Here is a 22,846-nt window from a genome sequence, read left to right as displayed (position 1 = left end):
ACTTAGCATTTCACACCTTCCCTTAGAAGACGGGTAGAAAGGGATGAAACGCTTCATCTCTTTCTTCTTTTTTTTTTTATTTTCACGCGGCGCTAACCTCCTCGCAGCAGAGGATGACGCTGAAAGATGCAACGAGACGCCGCATTTCCAGGGTGATCTTCTCCACCTGTATTTCAAATTGAATGCGTAATTGCCGGGGCAAAAAAAAAAAAATCCAAAACACTCCAGTCCCGTTTGCGTGGCATCCAAAATCGCTTTTCTGTTTCATTTCAACGGCACGAACGCGCAGATTGAACGCACGTGTGTTTGCAGAGCCGTGTACACACACACACACACTCGTGAGCAGCCGCCGGAGGGCAGAGCCTGAAGGGGAGCTGAGGTCATCGGGTTCGTCCGGGTCCACTCAGCGGTGTACACGGAGAGAGGGACCGCGGGGTGGAGTGGGGTGAGGGGAGTTTATGATAAAGACAGTCTGAGCGAAGACGAGGCAAAAGCTGCAGTGGAGAGTTCAGAGACTTAGAGCTCACATTTTCCATTAGCCTCTTCTTTTTTTTTTTCATTCCACCATAACTCTGCCCATCTATGGCCGGCCTGAGACTACAACCTGCGACGGCCGCGGGCGGTCATTTCATTTTCGCCACCGGTTTCTGTCCATAAAAAGAACTGCTGGATGTTCGGGCACCGTCCTCTGTTTGATTTCAATGTGACAGAGCGGTCGGGTAAACAGACTTTGGATCGCTGCGAAGCCTTTGTACAGCTGAGCAAGCAGCGTTTTGAGCCGTGACTGTCAAAACAATGTTTCGTTCTGGAAAGAAAAACAGCGCTTTTTCAGCTTGGACTCGGACCACCGTGTGGAACGCCAATCCTCTCACCCAGGTACGGTGCACAGTACGCAACCGCGAGCATTGGGGGACAGATTTGTCCTTTTTTTTAAAAGAGCCGGGGCGGTTGCCCGTGCTTGATCTTAGTCGGACGGAAACGGCGGCGGCGGCGGCTTCGGCTTCGCCGGCGTAACCAGGTCCGACAGGTTAGATATTTAACGCTCGTCCTCAAACAAGATACGACAGAAACAACCGAATGACGAGTGGATGGGACGAGAGCTTAGAGAGAGAGATGATCGAGCTGCTCAGAGGGGGGTGGGGGGGAGATCTTTTAATGCCCTTTTATGTGACGGATCGAGAGGTGCGCACAGCGCTGGTGTTTCCTCACGGCGCCCGCTGGGCCCCGTCGAACGCCAAAACAAATGTGCAACGAGGGCGAAAGCCTCCGCGTCTTCCGCGCAGACGGTGACGGCGACCCAACGCGGCAATCCCACAGGCCGGGAAGGACAAACGGCGAACGGCGGAAACTCCGCTACTTAACGTGACGTGACGTTTACTGACCGGGCAGCCCGTTGACCAGCGGCGGCCGCTCGTCGTCGTCTTCCTCCTCGGGGACCGCGCTGTCCTTCCTGTCCATGTTGCTGACCGAGGTGGTGCGCTTCCTGGGGATCTCGCCGCCGTAGTCTTCGTCAAACAGCACCTGGTCCACCAGGTCCGGCTGCACCAGGTTGGGCTCGGCCGGCGGCTTCGGGGTCCCGTAGTAGTTACCTTTTTCGGAGGAAAAGATGGGAGGAGAAGAAGGAGAGAGGTTGACGTCAAAACATGCGCAACGTGCAGGAGTGTGACATAAACTGTGTTCATGTGACAGCAGAGAGATCATCCACCTCGTCGCACACCGGCACTCAAGGTGGACTTTTTTTTTTCCCACGTTGCAGAGGTCTTCTTCCTCCGCTCAAAATTTCCACGTCTCTCAAAACCCCCCCGCTTTGTTTCCCCTCAATAACTGCACCACGGGGCTGTCATGACTCACGTAACATTAAAATCACTTCACTCGGAGTTTGCCAGCAACTAATTACACTGATCATTGAATACGGCAATTATCTGAATCTCAGCTTGCTGGTTTTTTTTTCCCCCCTAATGAAGAAAAACCTTGCGTTACGGATTATAAATACTCAGCGCACTCGGTAAAGAGAGGGGATGGGGTGCAAAACTTTGTTAAATTATTTGCTCATTTAGCTCACGGGGTGATCCATCTCCTATGTATGGCTGGTGAGCAGTATGTGGAACTCAATTTAGGCGTGGTGTAAGTAATTATTCAACCTCCATTAGGATTATAAATAATGTGCATACTGATTTACATCCCTGCCATTTATTACAATTATTTGTTTCGCTAAATGCCGCCGTGTCGGACGTCTCCACGCAATGATATCAACTCTCTGTTTTTTTGGGCGGCGATCCATATGTTGGGTCAAACATTTCCACGGCTCTTACGGTACGTGATCATATAGGATTGAGCCCGCTGCGAAATCACGATGTATAATTAGAATAATTAAAGAACAAGGAGAGATGCTGCTGGGAAATACGGGATTTTCAGAAATGCAATTAGCCTGCGTGTTATTTTCCGTTGGACCACGGTACTGTGGACCTTTGATGTCCTTAGAGCGCGAACACGCAGACGCTGTACTGTAGGAGCGACGTTTTACCATCGCCAGATCTTTTTATAGCTCGGCACAAAGGAGGCGACGCCGACAAAACGCCGTGCATGCTGGGAAGAAACAGAGGGCTCTGAGGAGCGCGTCGCAGCCGCTCCAGCAGCTCCGCGGCACGATACCGTACCGCCACAACGGCTCCTCTGATGAGCGCGGCCATCTCGAGTGCGGCTGGCCTCGGCTCCTCGGGCGCGCCGACTACAATGAACAGCAAACTGGGTTAAGGCAGCTCTACGCTCCTCTTCCTCAAAGCAACGGGAAGGTTGAGGAGGAGGAGGAAGAAGGCCGGATGAAACCCGTCCCCCCACCCCCCACAACTCCTCCCCTTGTCGCTCGACTTCCTGTGTTTACTAAGCGACACTCATCCGCATTTGTCAAAGATGGCTTCATTAGCAGGGGGGTGGGCGCCGCGATAGCGAGGAGCGATCGCGTCTGCTGGCTAATCCGCCGCCTGTCTCCCGCCGCACGCTGACATTCATCAGCCAGACGCTCCGTCTGTGATTAATTACTTACAAACATGCCTCGCGGCCCCTGATAAATGCGTGCCGCAGATACCGAGGTGTGTAAAAAAAACAAGAAGAAAAAGCGACGTGTCGGGCGAAAGATTTGTGGCGCCGTTCGCCATTGTACATGGAGGCCGGCGAGCACGGGGAGCTCGTCCGACGTTACTTGTGATCCGCGTGTCGCGCGGGGTTGATGAGCGTGCAAGCAATTCCATGGCGGCGCAATCGGCTGCCAGTAACGAAAAGACTCCCGTCGCCAAGGGCACGACGCACGAGCTGCCCGAGGTCACCGCCGGCACGCTCTCATCTCGCCAAGACGACGGGAAAAAAACAGACGGCTCCGGCGTCCCAGAGACTCGCGCACAAACCGTCCACCCAGCACGCCGAGTACTGCACTCTCGCTCGCAGACAATTCACTTTCCAGGTCTGTTTCCCTTCCTCGTTAAAATCCGACTCGTTATCACAGCGGGGGTCCCAAAACAACAGATTTCGACGCGGGTCTCGATTTGCCAGAATTCTGCAGATTAGAGACGTTCGTTTGTACCAGAGGAAAGAATGAAAGTGCATACTTTTATTTTCCTGGCAGCTGTCTCTCCACTCTTGCACTTCACTGCACTTAGCTATTCAGCTCTTGTCCGGCTGCTCTGCTCGGAGTGAGTGACCCAACCTGAACCTCGGAGGCGCCGAGACTGGAGAGGGAGGCCGAGGGCCCAGAAAGATGTGCTCTCAGCGCCTGGCGCAGATGGCTGATGTGTCTGCTTGGCGGGCGACCCGGGACCTTTCCGGAAACAACATGGCGCGGGCCGCATGTACGCTACCAATCATAGAGCCGCCTGGAACCCACAGAAAACGGCTTAGCATGCGGGCTAGCATGCGGGCTAGCATGCATGCAAACTGTGTCCTGACCTCTGATCAGCTTAGACAGCAGGATGACTGATAAGCAGAGGGTGTTGAAATGATGCGTTAAATGACTCCTATGAAATGTTATCTAGGTGGAGGGAAGAAGAAAAAAATACTTTACACATGAACCATTAGCATAACGAGCATTCAGGCAAATCATTTGGGACTATTAGTGAGCCCATTATGATTAGCTAAGAATCCCATTAGCGCAGTACCTTGAGTGAAACTCGCTTACTGTTCGCTTTTTTTAAACTGACGCTAATTCAGGAGCTCTTCACAGAAGAAATGCAACCCGTGTGCCCTATTGCGAGGGAACGTTTGTCCTTGTTTGTTTCCCTCCTTTCAAAGAGAAAGAGCAAGGCACAAGCAAATGGAGTAAAATCTTGTTCCTCGATCCAATTACTCGCAGCTCCTCCTCGAGTTCACTGTGCTGCTGAGAGATCAACGCGCTGTGCCACGGCAGCCGTGCGGCACAGTCACTCGGTGCTGACTGGGTTTTACAGGAAGAGAGGAGGATTTGGTGGAGGGGGAGGAGGGGAGGGCATTCACTACAGCCGAGTGTTCGGTCCTCTCTCGGGGATCGCGCACTCAAACCGTCCAACTTTTGAGAAGCTAATCCACACATCTGCACGCAGCCAGTCCTGGGAGGGTGGTTCCCACCAGGGAACACGCCTCTCTGTCAACCCTGTCTCCGTCTTTATTATGTCCTCGTCCTCCCTTTGCTCTCCATCGCTCCCTCTCTACCAACGGTCAACCTCTTTATGGAGGTGTAAATCCCACCTGGCTTCAGCTCACAGATGAAGGACGGCTCGTGGGCGATTTGGCAGCTCCGCAAAGCAGATTTTTTTTTTTTTTTTTCCAGTTCTTAGATTTGTTCTCTGTGCATGCTCATACAGCGTGTGTGTGTGCGTTTGTGTGTGTGTCTGTGTGGGAACTAGAGGTGGGGAGGGGGACTGGCACCCTATCACAGGGATCAGAGACCGCTGGAAGAACCTGCCTCAATGCGTTAGGATGTGCCCCCCCCCCCCCCTCCTGTGCACACAAACTTCCACAAACACACTCGCGCACACCCGGTGGAAGCTATACTCTCAGACTTAAGGCGCTTTCTCACCGGATGAGGATTTGACTTTATCTTTTAATTCTACATCCATATAGGAAGCACGAGACGCGGCTGAATGGGAACGGGGGAAGGTCCATTGAGGCGACAAGAGGTTGCCCATCAAGCATTTAGAAAACCCCCCCTCCCATTTCACAGCAGCCTGGATTTGCAGCAAGAAAGAACGAGCTTAAAGGGAGAGGAAGATTATCATGTTATTGCTATAATCATAGCGCAATGTGCGAGAAATCCTCCGCTCCAATCCCCTCATGACACAAATACACTGCGACCGTCTGACTTTCCAAGACCTTTAAATACAGGGCAAGTGCTTATGCTTCATTGTAGTGTAAGGTGTTTGAAATGGTAAATACGAGCCATTCAGCCAGTTCCCCAAGCGGAAACATCCCTCCTTATGTAAACTTCCTACTGGGCACAACATGACTGTACTTGTTGTGAAGCATCAGCCGACACTGACATGTTTACTGCGGCCTGATGCGGATCAAATGAACACGTGTGAAAGGTGCTTATTTAAGCGCGAAGACGGTTTTTATTTTTATTTTATGCTTTAGAGCGTTTTGAATTTTGATTGTGGTGAGCTAAAGCTCGCTGGTCGCGTCTGTGAGAGCAGGAGAGGAGGGAAAAGGAGGAGGCAGGTTTATTTGACTAGTTTATATGAGGTCACACCAGGTTCAGAAGATGTATTGAGTTCACAGAGGCAGGGCGTTCACAAATTTCAGAGGTTAGAGCTTGAAAACGTCTGACGTCAATTTGATCAAATTAAAAATGGAAGAAGAAAGCTAAAGTGCTCAGCCTTTAATGCGATGGATTTTTTTTCTTCTCCGTGTTGGTGACACCCGAAAGGATCTCAAGAGACTTGGCAGCACTTTCACGTTTGCTGTGGAGCCTTTCACAGTTTGTAATCGATGCGGACGCACGTAAGCGCGCACACGCGCTTTGGCAACCGACGTACGGCAGAGTGCGATAGCGTGTCCACTAAAGCGTGACCACTAAAGCTAATGCAACCCTAAACAAATCTGTGTGCTGTTAGTGAGCGGGGGGAGTACATTAACAATATTTAGTGGCCAGATATATACACATATTTGCTGGATGAACCTAGCGTTTACCGTTACACCATGCGAGACATTATATGAGCATTCATGTCACAAGATGCTTACAACTATGCTAGCTGTGGTGCTTCCAACTATGCTAGCTGTGATGCTTACAACTATGCTAGCTGTGGTGCTTACAACTATGCTAGCTGTGGTGCTTACAACTATGCTAACTGTGATGCTTACAACTATGCTAGCTGTGGTGCTTACAACTATGCGATATGTGGTGTTTACAACTATGCTAGCTGTGGTGCTTACAACTATGTGATATGTGGTGCTTACAACTATGCTAACTGTGGTGCTTACAACTATGCTAGCTGTGGTGCTTCCAACTATGCTAACTGTGGTGCTTACAACTATGCTAGCTGTGGTGCTTACAACTATGCTAGCTGTGGTGCTTACAACTATGCTAACTGTGATGCTTACAACTATGCTAGCTGTGGTGCTTACAACTATGCGATATGTGGTGCTTACAACTATGCTAGCTGTGGTGCTTACAAGTATGCTACATGGTGTACAGGATGTTAAATACCATCACATGGACTTATAGAAATTAGCATTAGGAACACAATTGTTTGATCAGTCCAGTGGTAGTCAACACCTTTTAATAGCTCAAAGCCTCGAGGACACAGCTGGTGTTTTCCGGCTTAAAAAAGGACCGCGCTAACTAGTGACTCTCAGCCAAATGCATTCTGGGTGCTCGTAAGTGACGGCTGCTGTTGAAAACACAAACAGGACATAAAAGTCAATTTTAAATACGCAGTATTTAGTGTTTATTACTTTGCCACTATTTACTACGAGCAACCACCGGCGCATTTTGGAATATTGATTCTGACAAACGAACATGCAGCAACATTTTGATGCGTTAACAGGTTTCATTCGACGTTTAAAGCTCTCGCTGATTTGTTTGGACGACTGGGCCATTGCCAACGTTGCGTGTGCATATTTTCGATGTCGTCGGCTGTAAAAGGGTCTACTACACACACACACACACACTCACACACGTTGGCCTACAATGGTGGCTCAGGCTCTAAATCACTTTTTAGCAACCTAATTGTTTGAATGCCTGCAATAAAATGAGTAACCTGCGCACCACAACTGTCATCCTCTGCTGGTTACGGTTGTAAAAAGCTGGCGTGCAAATAAAAAAAAGGTTTTGGGATAAATGGAAGGTTTAGTTCAATCGCTGCTGTCAAGAGAAGTTACACCCCTGTCCGGATTTCTCCTATATCCATTTATATTTAAATATAAAATCTGCATACTTGGGCGGCCCGCTCTGCAGACAGTGCGGAGGAGCAGCACAGTGGAGTCCATCTGAAGGCAGGAGAGTATCGCTGCTAATTTGACTGTCACGTCCAACAAGCCTTTAATCATGTCTCACTGATCAATACATTTCGTCCCGCTTGTCGCATTTCTCCAGGCAGGCTGTAACTCACGGTGACTGTGAATATCAAGCTTACAGCCGCTCCATTATGGAGAGCTGTCAGAGTGAATGGTGCACATGAATGCCCGTGGCCACACACACACACACACACACACACACACACACACGCACACATGCAGGTCGCTTGTATTCTTAAGGTGGAGGCGGTACCCACCATCATAGGTCCCGCTCTCCAGGAGAAGCCCACTCTCCTCCAGGATCCTGAAGTCTCCGACGCTGATGAAGTTGTAGTCCACTCCTGGAACTTCTGTATCTCGGGGAACCCGTGTGGTACCTGGTGAGAAAGAAAAAAAAAGAAAAAGAGAAAAATAAGCGACGTGTTTTGAGGGCAGCGGCGAGAGCTTTGAGGTCATGACGTTACATCACGATGTGCTTTGTGAAAGGACTACACTTGTATTCTGTCTTTGCCTTGACAGCAAAATAACGCTCATTCAGCTCTTTATTGAAATCAAACCATCTTCGACTGACCTCCCTCGTTCACGATTCACAAGACACGAAGGATCGAGCTTCAGAACCGTGTTTTTTTTGTGCGATCTGTACAAGGCGGATATCTCATTTTGGAACGAAAAAAACAACAAAAAAACCCCCAAAAGACCTCGGTGCCATCCTGTGACAGATGGATAATTGATGAAGGCCTGCGGCGGTGTTCATTTAATCCTTTATGAGTAACTGCAGCTACAAGTCATTATTGGGAGGCTCTTGATGTATCTACAGGCTACAGCTGACGAGTAAACTGTGGAGGTGAAAAAAAATTGACAGCAATCCGTTGCGTAACCTCCAGGATTTGTTTAGGCTCCCCGTCACGGAGGCCAGCGTCAATGTAAATGACACATCCTGTGCATATCTTCGCTCCTGTGGTGAAGCCACGATCTATTTCCACACTGATGGGAGATTTTTTATTTATTTATTTCCCCCCCCCCCCCCTCTCCCAGTTTAAATATCCACACGACACAAATGGACACCAAATGATTACATTAGCATGAGGATTATGTAAACCATATTCCATGAATAAATAAGCAGGACTGTGCTATTATTGCACTCAAGGCTAATTAAGTGGCGTGCCACCAAACCGGCGAAGTCCATAGAAAATAACCTTCGGGAGCCCGGACAGCAGTTATTTATTACACGGACGGCTGAACAAAAGCGCACAGTGCAAAAACTCATCACAGCTACGTCCCATAACAATGTCTGTCACCTAAATGTACTGCCGCCCGCGGTTTCCGGGGCAGATTCGCTCGCTCGCTCGCTCGCTCGCTCGGGCCACGGCGAGTCCTGTTCGCGGGGTCGCGGGGAGGACAGCGGGTGCGAGGGTGTGACGGAGGCTGAGAAACACCAACCAACCGGTCGATTCGAGGAGGAAAAAAGAGAAGGCGCTTTGAAATGTTCACATCAACCTGACTTCAGTGTCGGGACGGAGGAGCCCTGCAGCAGCAGCAGCAGCTCGGCCAAGAAGGAGAAGCAAACACAGAGATAGAAACTTTGGGAGAACAAACTCCTGGATCAGGAGTTGTTGTTTTTTTAATCCTCACTGTAAACTTCTGCAAACTGTACTTCATATTGACCATGCATGACATGTCTGCCAAGTTGTTGCATTAAAATCTTGAATCGCATATTCTAGGTCAGCGGTTCTCAACTTTTTTTCGCTGATGTTCCCCTGTGATCTATTTTTTTCAGCAGCGTTCCCCCTGCAAAGCATTTTGGGTAGAAAAAAAAGACAGCGCAGTGCCATCAGTCTGATTTAATAGAGAATATATACTCTGTTTACTTTTCATTTAATTTTCCTTAATACACATTGCAGTATCCTATTGTGTGTGTGTGTGTGTGTGTGTGTGTGTGTGTGTGTAATTTTTATTTTGTATATATCTGTCAACCCTGTTCTTATATTTTATTTTGTGTTTAGTTTATTCAATTTGGTGTCTGTAGTGTTGGGCATGCATCCATCCATCCATTTATATCTCTATTTATCCATCCATCCATCCATCCATCCATCTATCTATCTATCTATCTATCTATCTATCTATCTATCTATCTATCTATCTATCTATCTATCTATCTATCTATCTATCTATCTATCTATCTATCTATCTATCTATCCATCCATCCATCCATCCATCCATCCATCCATCCATCCATCCATCCATCCATCCATCCATCCATCCATCCATCCATCCATCCATCTATACAATTCAGTTCATGAACTTACACTTATATTTTATGAAATATTCTTTATGTAACATTTTTTATTGGAGGCTCATTTTAAATATATATATATTTTAAATCTCACACACGCCCTTCCCTCCATTTGAGAACCTCTGTTCTCGTACAACCCCAAAGGGATCTCAGTGAAACATGTTGCCGCTGAACAGGTCGCTGTGTCCGAGCGGTCCTATTAAGTCATTTTGTGTTGCCGTCCCCTTGTGTGTGTGTTTTTTTTCTTCTCTTTCTCCCCACTTCCATATTTTCTCGCTAATTGGACGGTGACAGCTTCTCTGCACACCAGCAGCGGTGTGAATTCATCAGAGAAGCTTCCTTCCACAGAGCGCCTTCATTCCAGCCGTTGACATTGCGTCGCGTGTGAGGACGCCAGCCTCTGCTGCTTCTCATTACACACTTGTTTGCCTGGCCGCACTGGCTTTGGTCACTCAGAAAAGAAAAAAAAAAGTCCCCTGTAGCCCAATTACTTGAGCCACAGCTATGTACCTGCCAAGCATCTCCCCGAACCGTCATCCTGAATGTCACACTGATGTATACCGTACGCCTCCCATTGGGGATCAGGCGCTGACAATATAATGAGGGCTCGCTGAGCTTTGAGGGGTTCAGCCGGCTGAACGTAGCAGAAATTCGTCCGACGCTGGCGTGGACACTTTGAATTTACCTTCAAATAAACAGTTGGAGACTGGACATTCGGAAACAAAATGCTCCGTGTTTGTTCAACAAAAAAAAAAAAGGAGCAGTTGATGCTCTGCTGAGGTGAGGTGTTCGAGAGAGGCCTCGACATAGAAAGCTCGGTGATATATAGTATTTGTTACTGCATAAATGCATTTATACGGTGCAGAGGTTACAGCATTTGGAATATTTCCCTGTTTCTAGTCTTCGTGCTACATTGAGCAAACCGGCTGTTCAGTATTTACCGGACAGATACTAAGACCCACTCCTTCAATTCTTGGCAAGAAAACAAACAGGCATATTTTCCCCAAATATCCCAATAATCCTCTTGATTCCATGGACACGCTCAGTGGTCGCAGCCTAACCTGGACCGAAACAAAATTGTCGCTTCAGTTTTGCCCCAACCGTCTGGGCCGAGAGGACGACCTGATGGGAACATCAGAGCTAGCCAGTCAGACATGGCAGGCCAATAAATTTAACATGGTGAGTCCGTGCATAGTTTTATGTTGGGACTTCCAAAAAAAAAAAGAAAAAAAAGGATGTCCTCGGGACTCGCTGTTGAAATGGCGAGAACGGAAAAGGAAACGAGAGAGGAAGGAGGAGGTTCATTACAAAGGGAAAAGTCTTTTGGTTTCTTTTGCGAAACGTTGGCTTTTAAGGCGGCGACGCAGCATCGCTGTGGTGCGGCTCACTCTGCTGGTGTCACGCCGGGAAACGGAGCGTCGCTATCGTCACTTAACAAGGAACGCAACGCGACTCTTCGACCGTTAAAATAGGATAATCGTCAACTGAGGAAGCGAGGGAAGAGAAGACTCAGGGTCTAGGAAAGTGAAGCTCAAGTGCTACTCTTGTATAGAAGTACATGAGAAAAATGCTACGACTTCTCACTTGATTTATTCCCTCAGTAAACACTGCAAACGTAGGTTTATGGTCTCAATCGCTAGTTTCAAGTCTTCCTTAAAAAAAAAGCACGAGGTTGACGTCGTCAACGACGGACCGTTTAGAGTAAAATAGATGATGATGAAGAGTATGCTTTGGGCGTAGCGTATAAAAAAATCTTCTCTTGTCGTCACTTTTGGTTCCAAAAGCTCTGATAACTCGAGGTTTTCAAAGCAGCGGCCCACGAGCCGATCGGGGTGACGTCACTGCGACTTAGTTCACTTCCAACATCCGCTCTTTTTGGGAGAAGAGAAATCGCTGCGACGGAGCCGGACAGAGAGGTCACGGCTCGGCCCCGCATGTCCTGGCCACTGCATTGTGTGTGTGTGTGTGTGTGTGTGTGAGAAGGAGACTTTTGTGTCAGATCAAACTCTTTCTGCCCATCTCTGATCTCAGCAGGGAGTCCAGGAACAGCTCGTCGTCCACTTTTTTTTTTGGAGAAATCCTGCTGCCTTTGTCCCCTTAGAGCCTCCTCCAGCGTCTCCGCCAGAGACGAAATGAGATGAAGCTCGTCTCAAGGCCAAGTGAAGGAGACGCAGACTCTCACACTGTCTCTCTACTCATCACTTTTCTCTCCTATCCCTCCATTGCAGACCCTGTCGTTCTCTACCTCTCTCTCTTGCGTTCTCTCTCTCTCCTGACTCATCATGTGAACATTCCTCTTTTCAGTTTCACAACCGGACTAAAAAGTAGAAGCTGACGCTTCCATTACGGCCAACTAAAAAGTGCAGTTCCCCCCGACACACAAACAAGACGGCACAGACCAGCCGCCCGCGGTCGCGTGTGAGAGTGCGGCATTGTGGGCCGGCCGGTAGTTAAAGTGGAGTGGACCGCTGGCACGGTGACACAAAACCGCATCTGCTAATCCTCTCGCGGTCGCCCGACCGTCAACACATTTTTGGGGATGTAAATCCGGCCTCGTCAATTTCGCGGCACTCCACGCGAAATGACCACTGCACCTGCTGTGTGTGTGTGTGTGTGTGTGTGTGTGTGTGTGTGTGTGTGGGGAGAGAAAGATTATCAGTGTTCAAAAAGATGCCGAGCAAGTACAGCAGTTTTAGAGGGCGAAGCACAACGACTGCAGTAAGAGTAAAACTTTGTTTTTCGGCTTCTTGTGGTTTTTGCAGTGGTTCTTAAACTGTGGGGCGCGACCCTCTAGTGGGGCGCAGAGGTATTACAGGTGGGGCGCAAGGGGCAGATGCAGATTCTTTAAAAAAAATAATAATAATCTTTTTTTTTCAGAATCCTTTATTAATCCCACAGTGGGGGGATTATTCTCTGCATGTTAGCATCCTCAGTAATGAAGGAGCTTTGTGCTGCTGTGAAGCACTGGGGCTTCAGTGCCTTGCTCAAGGGCACTTCAACATGAAACTATGGGGAGAAAACAGGGATCCAACCGGCTTCCTTGGTAATCTTGTTATTGGTTATTAGTTTTTGTCAGATGGAGCAATCTGGTTTACTTTATTTCAATTTTCTTTAATCTATGAATTAAAAAAGCACGGATGGAGGAGTCTCAAAAAGTTGGACCATCTTGTTCCGATGTTGTCGGGGCGGTGGTGTGCGAAGACTTTGCTTCTTTCAAAGTGGAGCGTGACAGAAAAAGATTAAAAACCACCGCGTTATTGTCAGTTGTCTGCAGGAGTTTAGGTCTAAACACACACCTGGAAACGCGTTTATGAGATGATGCGTTTACGGACAATCGAGCAAAGGCCCACACACACGAGTTAATGCTCTCAAACAGATAACAGAGTATAATTCAGGCCCTTAAACGTACATTTGAAACAGTTTGGTTTCCAAAAGAAGATGAATCATGTGATTAAAGGTGACGTTTAGTTGATCCAGTGATGTACAGTCTATAAAAGCAGAGGTCATTCTTGATCATAAATTATTACAACGGTGTAAAACCTCCTTTTTACCGGTTTTTCAACCCACTCGGTAGTTGAATTGAACCCTTTTTCACGGTGATTCGTCCGTGTTTTCAGCTGATAGTCAGTGATCCAGCACTGCGAACCCGACACTGAGCTATTCCTCTTGCGAATGTTTGATGCAGAGCTTCGCTCAAGCAACACACACCTGTTCATATGTCAGCGTATTAAAATGCATTATTGTGCACTTGACACGGAAAAGCTCCAATTTATTTTCTTTAATCGACTTAAGATTTATTCCATTCACCGTCAACTGCTGCTCTGAGGGTCCTTTGTCTCTTTCTGCCTATTGTTCTATTTCATTTCCATCGTTAAACTGCGTTTTGTTGTACACGTACAAAATTAACCCCTTCTTCCAAAACAGCACGTATTTGTAAAGACGACCTTCTACAAACTAAAAGCATCAAATACGTTACAGAAATATAAAGAGGTCAAGCTTTTATGGCAGGCGATCGTGGACTTTCATAGTGTATAAGGAGCTTCTTCATGCTCCTGATATGACGTGAATATTAAATGCATTGCAGCTCTGATTGTTATTACAACATTACGACTGTGCAGCACTGTGACATTTGTGTGAGCACAGTGGTCAATACAATACATTCATATGTTTTTTCGTCTATTTTTCCTTTTGTGTCACCAAAATCAACTCAGAAATACAAAGTATGCTTTCAACAGAAAGAAGCACTGAGAGAAGCCACCGTCTCTTCTTCTTCTTTATACAGGCAGGCGAGGGTAATTGAAACAGAGAAAAAGTGAAAGTGAAACAGAGAGGGTGAGGGATGGGAGACTGGAAGCGAGCGAATGAATGATGGAGGTGCCGTCGCGGTGCGAGTCCCGGTCCTCTTGCTCGTTAGGACGGTAATTCAAGCCGGGGATTAGAGAGTCCGCCTCCTGCAGCGAGCCGCCGGCTGCTGACGAGGAACCAGCGGCACCGGGTCGCAAAAAAAACACCTGAAAGACCGCCAGCGTCGTACCGGGGGAAGAGACTGGAAGCCATGTTTAAAGTTACAGTTACGAAGGTGTGTGTGTGTGTGTGTGTGTGTGTGTGTGTGTGTGGACGACAGAATGCATTGAAAGCTATGGTGTGTGTGTGTGTGTGTGTATGTATGTGTGTGTGTATCTATGTGTCTGTATGTGTCCGTGTGTATCTGTGTGTGTGTGTGTGTGTGTGTGTGTGTGTGTGTGTGTGTGTGTGTGTGTGTGTGTGTGTGTGTGTGTGTGTGGACGACAGAATGCATTGAAAGCTATGGTGTGTGTGTGTGTGTGTGTGTGTGTATGTATGTGTGTGTGTATCTATGTGTCTGTATGTGTCCGTGTGTATCTGTGTGTGTGTGTCTGTATATGTGTGTGTGTGTATCTGTGTGTGCGTGTCTGTATATGTGTGTGTGTATCTGTGTGTATCTGTCTGTATATGTGTGTGTGTGTATCTGTGTGTGCGCGTCTGTGTATCTGTGTGTGTCTGTATCTGTGTGTGTGTGTTTGTTTGTGTGCATGTGTGTGTGTCCGTGTGTATCTGTGTGTGTGCGTCTGTGTATCTGTGTGTGTGTGCATGTGTGTGTGTGTGTGTGTGTGTGTGTGCATGTGTGTGTGTGTGCATGTGTGTGTGTGTGTTTGTGTGTGTGCATGTGTGTGTGTGTATCTGTGTTTGTGTGTGTGTGTGTGTGTATCTGTGTGTGTGTGTGTGTGTGTGTATCTGTGTGTGTGTGTATCTGTGTGTGTGTGTGTGTGTGTGTGTGTGTGTGTGTGTGTGTGTGTGTGGACAGCAGGCCTGAATATCAGGTTTTCCTTGGACATGACATCACTGAAGACGATGTAGAAACTATTATTATCTTTTCCTCTTTGAAAGGAAAAATATATAAATAAATACATTAAAGTTACAACAAAGCTCCCGACGTGATTGACAGATATATGAACTAAAGAAGGAGAGTGAAGGACGGAAGGAAAAGAAAAACTAGAAGCACACTGTAGTGCGTAATAAATATATTTCTCCACTTGAAACAAAATGAGAAAAAAAACACTCAAAGAAATGAAACATCCATGAAAGGAAAGCAGCAGAACTCGTAAAAAACAACGTCACACTCGTGCGTCTGAGGCTCACATCTCCTGTTTTAACAGCAGCCACGATCGAGGCTGATGTTTAATAAAGTTACAGTTATTCAGGCCCTTATAATAAATCTTTATAAGCCCCATAATCATCTTTGCTGATATTGTAATTTACACTTTATTTATTCAGAGACTGGCGCTGTTTACTTGGGGTGAGAAAATAAAATCTGAGAAAATTACATTCGGAAGCTTCTGCAAATATGCAGCATATTTTGTACAAACCCACACAAACCGCAATCAAGATATTAATCTGCCTTTTTTTGTTGTTGTTGTACTGACAGCCGTTTCACTCTAATTTTGGTAATTTTCACGCTTTCATTTAAAAGCTTATCACATGCACGCTGAGAAAAAAAAACAAAAAAAACTCAATCCAAATAGACACAAGAGCGTCGAGGGGCTAAGATGCAAAAAAAAGTGTTGGATTCCAGATTGTTGTCTGTTGTCTCTATTGATTAACTACACACACATTAAAAGCAGCAATTAAACAGACTATTGGATCAACAGCTGCTTTGCATTGTTTTTGCAACATCCGACATTTCAATCTCTGAACACAGCTGCTGCTCTTTGCACCGCTTCTTGGCAGTCTCCAGTACCAACTTCTGTATTTACCACATTCAATGATACTAGCTGACTATTCTCCAAGCATGGCATTGAGGAGTGTGTGTGTGTGTGTGTGTGTGTGTGTGTGAGTGAAAGAATATGGCTCATACTGAGAGGATATGGGGCAGAAATAAATAAGTTACATAGGGGTTAGAGAGATGTCCTTGATCAGGTTGCTATTGTGACATAGAAGAAGTGTGTGTGTGTGTGTGTCTGTGTTGTATAGTGTATGAGCGAGAGAGATGAAAACGCGTGAGTGCAGGGCGCAGCTGTGTGCGAGTGTGGAGTGCGTGTGCAGTCCTGTGCGGCGTAACAGAGAGGGAACACCGGTGGGTTGCACTTCCAGCTGTGTGACGGATGAAAAACATCCCCATTGTTCCCATGAGGTGGTAATGCTATGAAGAAGAACACGTGTGGCGGGCGAGCGGCGGGCACTCACAGGGGATGGTGCGCAGGTAGAGGTTGTCCCGTATGATCTGTTGGAGCTTGTGGTCCAGCAGGCCCTTCTGGAACTGCAGGCTGAGGTAGTGGCGCAGGTCCGTGTTCAATACTTTTCCTGCGGGAACAAAAGCAGAGGCGGGGAACGGGTCAATAAAAAACCACGGCGGCCGCGGCTTCCTCTAAAGTCGGCGTCCGGAGACGAGGAAATCTATCGGAGTGACGCGTCGCCTCGCAGCGTGATCGATAGCACACGGTTCAGATGTTTAACTTTTAGGGGTTTTTTTTCCACACATATTGAGCGCTCAACATCCCGGTGGAGTTTCCATTCGGAAGGATTTGGATGCATTTCTACTTAAATCCAACATATACACTTGTATTTATTCCATGAGGGCGGATTAAAGGCAACGTTAATATGAAAACACAGAGAACACAAGCCACACGTTGAGTACAATCACTTCAGCACTATGAACACTTTAATCCATGTCCTGGTACAATATTAGCTTTAGGTATATTTAAGTACTTTTTATACAAATTCTTCATTCCATCTGTATATTTTTATTCCATCTGTAAATGTAATATTGCTTAATATTTAATGTAATATTTATTTTTTTTATCTTATTAATGAGCAGTGCTGCTGCTGTAATCCTGTAATTTTACTTGTATTTATTTCATGATGTTCTCATATTTCATGCAACGTAAATATGAAAACATATCGAACACAAGCCACACGTTGAGTACAATCAGACACAATAATAGAAATATTGCCATATGATTAGGCCCCAGATATTCAAACCATCAACATCCTGATCAAAAATGTGCTTAAACGTAACTTTTGTTGGATGACATATTGCTTTTTAGGACCGCATCAAGCCACTGACATAATATTACAAGAGCATAAAAGTGCAATTAGACAGTGGTTCTGAAACTGTGGGGCGCGACCCTCTAGTGGGGCGCAGAGGTATTACAGGTGGGACGCGAGTTAAAAAAACAACATTTTGCTTCTTCCACAGTGGGGCGTGACAGAAAAAGTTTGAGAACCACTGCTTTAGACGTACAATATCTCAAAATCTACCTAGAAAGCAAAAGGTCTTGGTGGGAGGTGTCGACATGTGTCGTACAATAAGTCGAGAACATGACAGTGATGGAGGTCCGGTCCAGATATCGCAGGATAACGTTTGATAACTTCAAAATATCGTACGAGAAGTGGATAACTTCCATATATCTTACGATACATCCATGATGTTGAAATGATCCAGGCCTTGTCGATATACATTTTATTGATGAGGTAAAAATGATGGAGGGCATGTTCATATCGTGGATGACAAGTCCACGACGCATTCATCGTGAAAGCTTCGAGCTCGGGGTGTATCGCTTCGGATGGCGTGACCCTCGTTCTCGTAAGCAGGTCAAATAAATGAAACCCTCCCGAAGTCCGTCGGATGAACCCAAAACTCTCACAGTGATCAAAATAGATATTTTTAGCACGAGGTTTTCATCGTTGCATCATTATACTCCGCTTTAAAACATGCAGCCTGTGCCTGCACGACCTGTGCAACCACCTGCTCTGTCCTGGCTGAGAGCTTAAATCTTAGTTTATTCACCTTTTAATTCCAGTTTGATCCCTGAGGGGAGATTGTAGCCGACGAGGGGAGGACGAAGGTTAAACAGATTTTTATAAACTCTGATCCTTTTTTTGTTAAATCCATTTCAATCATTAAGGGTAAATGGAGATTTAAAAGGAACAGGAGACAGGCGTATTTGGCCTAGAAACACTTCAACATGAGGCGGCGAAGAGAGCACGGCGCCGCGCTCGAATGTCTTTTGCATATCGAGGGAAGGCGGCTTGTGAAAAAAAAAAATGCAGAGAACAAAACCGGACCGAGTCGAACTCTTTGTCATCGCCGCCTTTCCTTCGTCTGAAAGCAACAAACGCGAAAATCCCCAAACCCCGCTCAGTGACGGATGACGGATGCCGCGCCGCTCCGACGCCTTTCACAGTTCCAACGATCTCGCGCGGGCCTCCGAAACTTTTCACCAAAAAGACGCGGCGCGATGCCGCCACCTCAAAAGTGAGGCGCCGGAGAAAAAAAAAGAAAAAAATCAGAAAAAGATTTCGCCTTTGCTCTCAACTCCCAAAAGCTTTTGTGTGAGAAGAAACACCCCCCAAAAAAAGGGAAGTTCATGCAAAGTTTGAGGCGGAGGAAGACTTCAGAGTCGTCACACACAAGCGGGAAAGGAAAAAAAAAAAAGTTTCGCTCTGAAAGAACATGACGAGGAGTTTGGAAAACAGGAAGAGATCTTCGGCGTCTGTCTGCCCTGAGCTTCAGCGTGAGCTTCATCTCCTGACAGATGGGGGGAAAGAGCCGGCTTTGAAACAGTTTGACTACAGACGAGTCATCAGTTCTTCCCCCGTTTCTCTCCCCCAGTCGCTCTCCGTCTCCTTTCCCCCCTTCTCTCTCTCTCTCTCTCTCTCTCTCTCTCTCTGTTGCAAACCAAACTGCTCAGCAGGGTTCCTCTCTGCATCGCCACGAATACCAATCAGCAGGACTAAAGACGACTGTAGATCATCTACAGTAGATGTACAGCGTGAGCTAATAGCCAGATGGACTTTACGACGCCGGGGCGATAGAATAATCATGAGCTCGAGGAACATTTCAGTTATTCTTGACGCTCGAGTCCTCTGCTCCTGCTCAAGTCGTGGACAGAAACCATCATGACACAGAGGTCCTGTTACTCTGAGCTCTAATACAGTGGTTTTCAACATTTTTTGAGCACATTTTTTACAACAAATAAATCCCGCGGCACACCAACAACCCCAAAAAGTTACAAAATGCCATATTGTAGCATAATACTGCATGTATGGTAGGTAATTATTGCGCTACCTACTAGGGGTGGGGGGAAAAAAATGATACAGCATAGTATCGCGATACAGCATAGTATCGCAATATTTTACGTGGCAATATTTTATCGATACACGGAAACCGAGTATCGATCTTTTATTTAATCAATTCTAAACGTTGTAGTCCTAGAATAATCAATAAATCAATTAATTTTTGTTGACAAAGCTTTCTTTTGGGGACAATTTACAGTTGTAATAAATCGCATTATATCGCAATACTCAATGTATCGCGATAATATCGTATCGAGACTTAAGTATCGTGACAATATCGTATCGTGGGACCTCTGGTGATTCCCACCCCTGCTACCTGCTGGCATGGAAGAGTATTTAAATACCTGCTCGGCCATTTTTTTGCAGGCTCGGACAATTGAACAATGGAAAAATGATTTGTTGAAAATGATTATTAAGTGAAATTAAACATTTCCCCACGGCACATATGAGGATCTATCACCTCGGCACAGTGGTTGAAAATCTCTACTTTGCTCTAATACATACGCTTCCCCCCAGTTCTTTTGGAGGCCGTTGTTGACTCGCATCAGAAATGCCCCTCGCGTCACACAGGACCCACGCTGCCATCTGACACCGTTTTACGAGCGCTCATCCCGACGGGCCTGGCTTTTCCAGAATAAAAAGGTTGCACCGTTCTCTCTCTCTCTGTCCAAAAGAGGGCTGCGGCGCAGCTGGTCACGCAGGCGAGCAGACACGGGACGTCGGGGGGGAACCGAGGCCCAGTCTGGCAACTTCAACTCCAAACTGTCCCAGAATTTTCCTTTTTTTGTTCAAATTCAGCTCACGCACAAGGGAATTAATATAACTATGGCTGTTTCAACACACTGCATATGCTTTCAGCGAGTGATGTCGCATCCAAGCGAGGTTTCGACAAAAGTTCGCTTCAAACCAGGACATCGGTCTCGTCCTGAAGCCAGAACGTGCAAACTTCTCGGCAATTTAAACACCCCACAATGAATAAAAGGCATTCGTTGATCATCAATCTGTTGGTTATCCTGGACGTAGGCGAAGCTAAACACACTTTCAGTGGTATGTCAGCTGGTGCTTACAGTGTTCAGAATGAATATGATGCATCGTATTTGCTTCATCGACCTCCAACGACAAGGGTATAGTGGATAACATCTTTCAAAATGCTTCTTTTTTTTCCTCGCGTGGATATTTCAGCCTCACAAAGTAAATGCCTCTGAAAATAAAAAGACGGATATGAACTCGTTTGGGAACGATATACTTTTCTAATTGTTTTTTTTTTTCCCCTTTCTGTCTTCCTCTTTGAATTTCCACCCCATGGGCGTCTTCAAACACTTTTTTTCCGTCTTCCCTTAAGTGCTATGATTTTCTTTTTTAGCGTTCTCGTCTCGTTTCAGAGCTCAGGACGCTACGACCTTCCATGATGCTGCCGCCGCTGCCGCTGCTGCTGCATGGGCCCGCGAAGCCCGTTGAGGCTTTGCAAATAAAACTGGGCTTTTAACCAGGTTGTACGGACGGTTTTGATCTTTTCTCCTGCCTCAAAATCTCCCTGAGCACAAGCCAATCACATCGAATATGACGCCGGCGCACCGAGCCCTTAATTGTAGGCTAAAAACTTCTGCATTTGTGATGATGAAACTCTCTCTTTGATGATGAAAGCGCGGCAACATCGTCTCACGGTCGTCAGTCGGCTCTCTGTAACTCGGGCGCCTTGCGGCAGTCGATGTGCTCGTGGCTGTATCGTAGAGCGACCAGGTTTTGGATGCGTCTGACTGGAAGAGAGTCGAGCAAGCTCGCTCAGTCACACTTCGCTAGATAAAGAAATGAGGAAAAAAAACCTCACACACACACACACACACACACACACTGGTTTGATCTACAAATACAGTGTGGCCTTTGTGGCTTCCTGGGTCCTGTCAGAGGCTGTTAGCGAGGCGGCGTCACATCAGAGATCCTCATTGCTTCTCCCCCACCGCAGATAACGCGGCTATTGTGGCGCGCCTCATTTGTTCTCCCTGTGACGGGGGACTCAATGGGCTCCATTGTGCCTCGCCCGCCGTCCACTCACTTGTAGCTAACTCCTCCAGCGACGGCCAAGATGGCCGCTTGGATTAATGAGCCGACGGGCACGGCGACGCAGAAGGCCGCGCCGCCTCTCTCCTCTCTTTTTGCTGGCCGTTGCTCGTCTCTTTGTGGGTATTTGATCTATCTTTGCAGTTGTTTCGTAGTCGATTCCCGTTTCTCTTTGTAGTCATTATGTCTCTTTAAGGTTTTGCCCGTCTTCATAGTCTCTTTGTTGTCTCTTTGTTGTGTCTTCACATCTCCTTCTAGTTGTTTCGTGTCTGTTTTCAGTCACTGCGTGTCTCTTTAAGGTTTTGCCCCTCTTCATAGTCTCTTTGATGTCTCTTTAAAGCAGTTTTGTATCTCTTTGTAGTTGTTTTGTGTCTCTTAGTAGTCCTTGTATTTGTGTTTCTTTAAGGTTTTCCCCCTTTTTAGAGTCTCTTTGTTGCCTCTTTAAAGCAGTTTTGCATCTCCTTGCAGTCATTTTGGCCTCTTTGTGGTCTTTACATGTCTCTTCGTGGTCGTTCCATGTTTTTTTGAGGTCATTTTGAGTCTCTTCCTGGTTCCAACGTCTATGTTTGAGTGACTTTTTGTAGACAAAAGGCCTCTGATCTGAGGATCTGTGGCCGGTCGGCCCGTCCAGTACTGTGTTCATGGCCAGAAGGACGCAGTCCAGTAACTTTCTGTTTACTACAATAAATCATTTGGTCTCGTTTGTCACATTTCTTTCATCGTGTTGTCTCGTTTCTTAACTTTCACAATTACATTTTTTCCTCCTGTCATTCCACTCAGCCCACGAGGATTGCAGTCAATGTGATGGCAGAAAATGACCCCCTAATTTATTTCCTGTCAGTCATATCATGAGCTTTCCTCTCCGGCTTCCTCCAAATGAGAGGAGACTCATCGAGCGACCGGCGTCCCTTTAAGTGAGGCGGTTCGCCTCCCACTCGGCCCGGACCGAGGATCCTCTGCTCGTCCGCCGTCGTTCTTCCGCATGAAGCGACGGCAGAGGATGTGTCACCGAAGAGCAAGGTCGCCCACGGGAATCCTTCAGCGGCGCGTTGCCATTTCACCTGGCATCAGCAGTATACTCCTCTTCTCCCAAAAAGAAAAAAAACACACAAAAAAAAACTGGAGGCTCAGAGAGAACGTCTGCCTGGCACCCCGAGTGAAGCGACAGCCTGTTAACATCCTCACTTAGACCAACACCTCACTCACAAGCAACAGAATTAGATTCGCACTTCGAGCTCCAGACATAGCTCTCACACACACACACACACACACACACACAAGCGCATGTCGAGCATCCGTTTGAAGGGATTTGTTCTGCGAACGTTATTATGCACTCGTTGAGTTTGTGCAAAATGATTACATAAGATTGTAGTACTGACAACACGTCATGTCTTTTTGAACTGTACAACATTAAAATCATGA

At 46.8% G+C, this 22,846-nt stretch overlaps 1 protein-coding gene across 1 annotated transcript in view; it reads right to left on the bottom strand.

Moving 5' to 3' along the window:
* Positions 1–22,846, bottom strand: part of LOC137796002 (novel protein similar to human membrane-associated guanylate kinase-related (MAGI-3) (MAGI-3)) — a 131,014-nt gene that overhangs the window by 27,281 nt on the left and 80,887 nt on the right. Inside the window, exons 2-4 of the mRNA XM_068593631.1 lie at positions 16,475–16,591; positions 7,737–7,856; positions 1,383–1,589 (exon numbers count right to left, since the gene is read on the bottom strand). Of these exons, the coding sequence (XP_068449732.1) occupies positions 1,383–1,589; positions 7,737–7,856; positions 16,475–16,591 (444 nt within the window). The remainder of the gene's footprint in view (positions 1–1,382; positions 1,590–7,736; positions 7,857–16,474; positions 16,592–22,846) is intronic.

Source organism: Clinocottus analis, unplaced genomic scaffold (genome assembly GCF_023055335.1).
Source record: "Clinocottus analis isolate CAN_PGR_092001 unplaced genomic scaffold, fCliAna1.0.p SCAF_3, whole genome shotgun sequence".
NCBI lineage: Eukaryota > Metazoa > Chordata > Actinopteri > Perciformes > Cottidae > Clinocottus > Clinocottus analis.
This window is presented reverse-complemented; position numbering and strand designations above follow the sequence as displayed.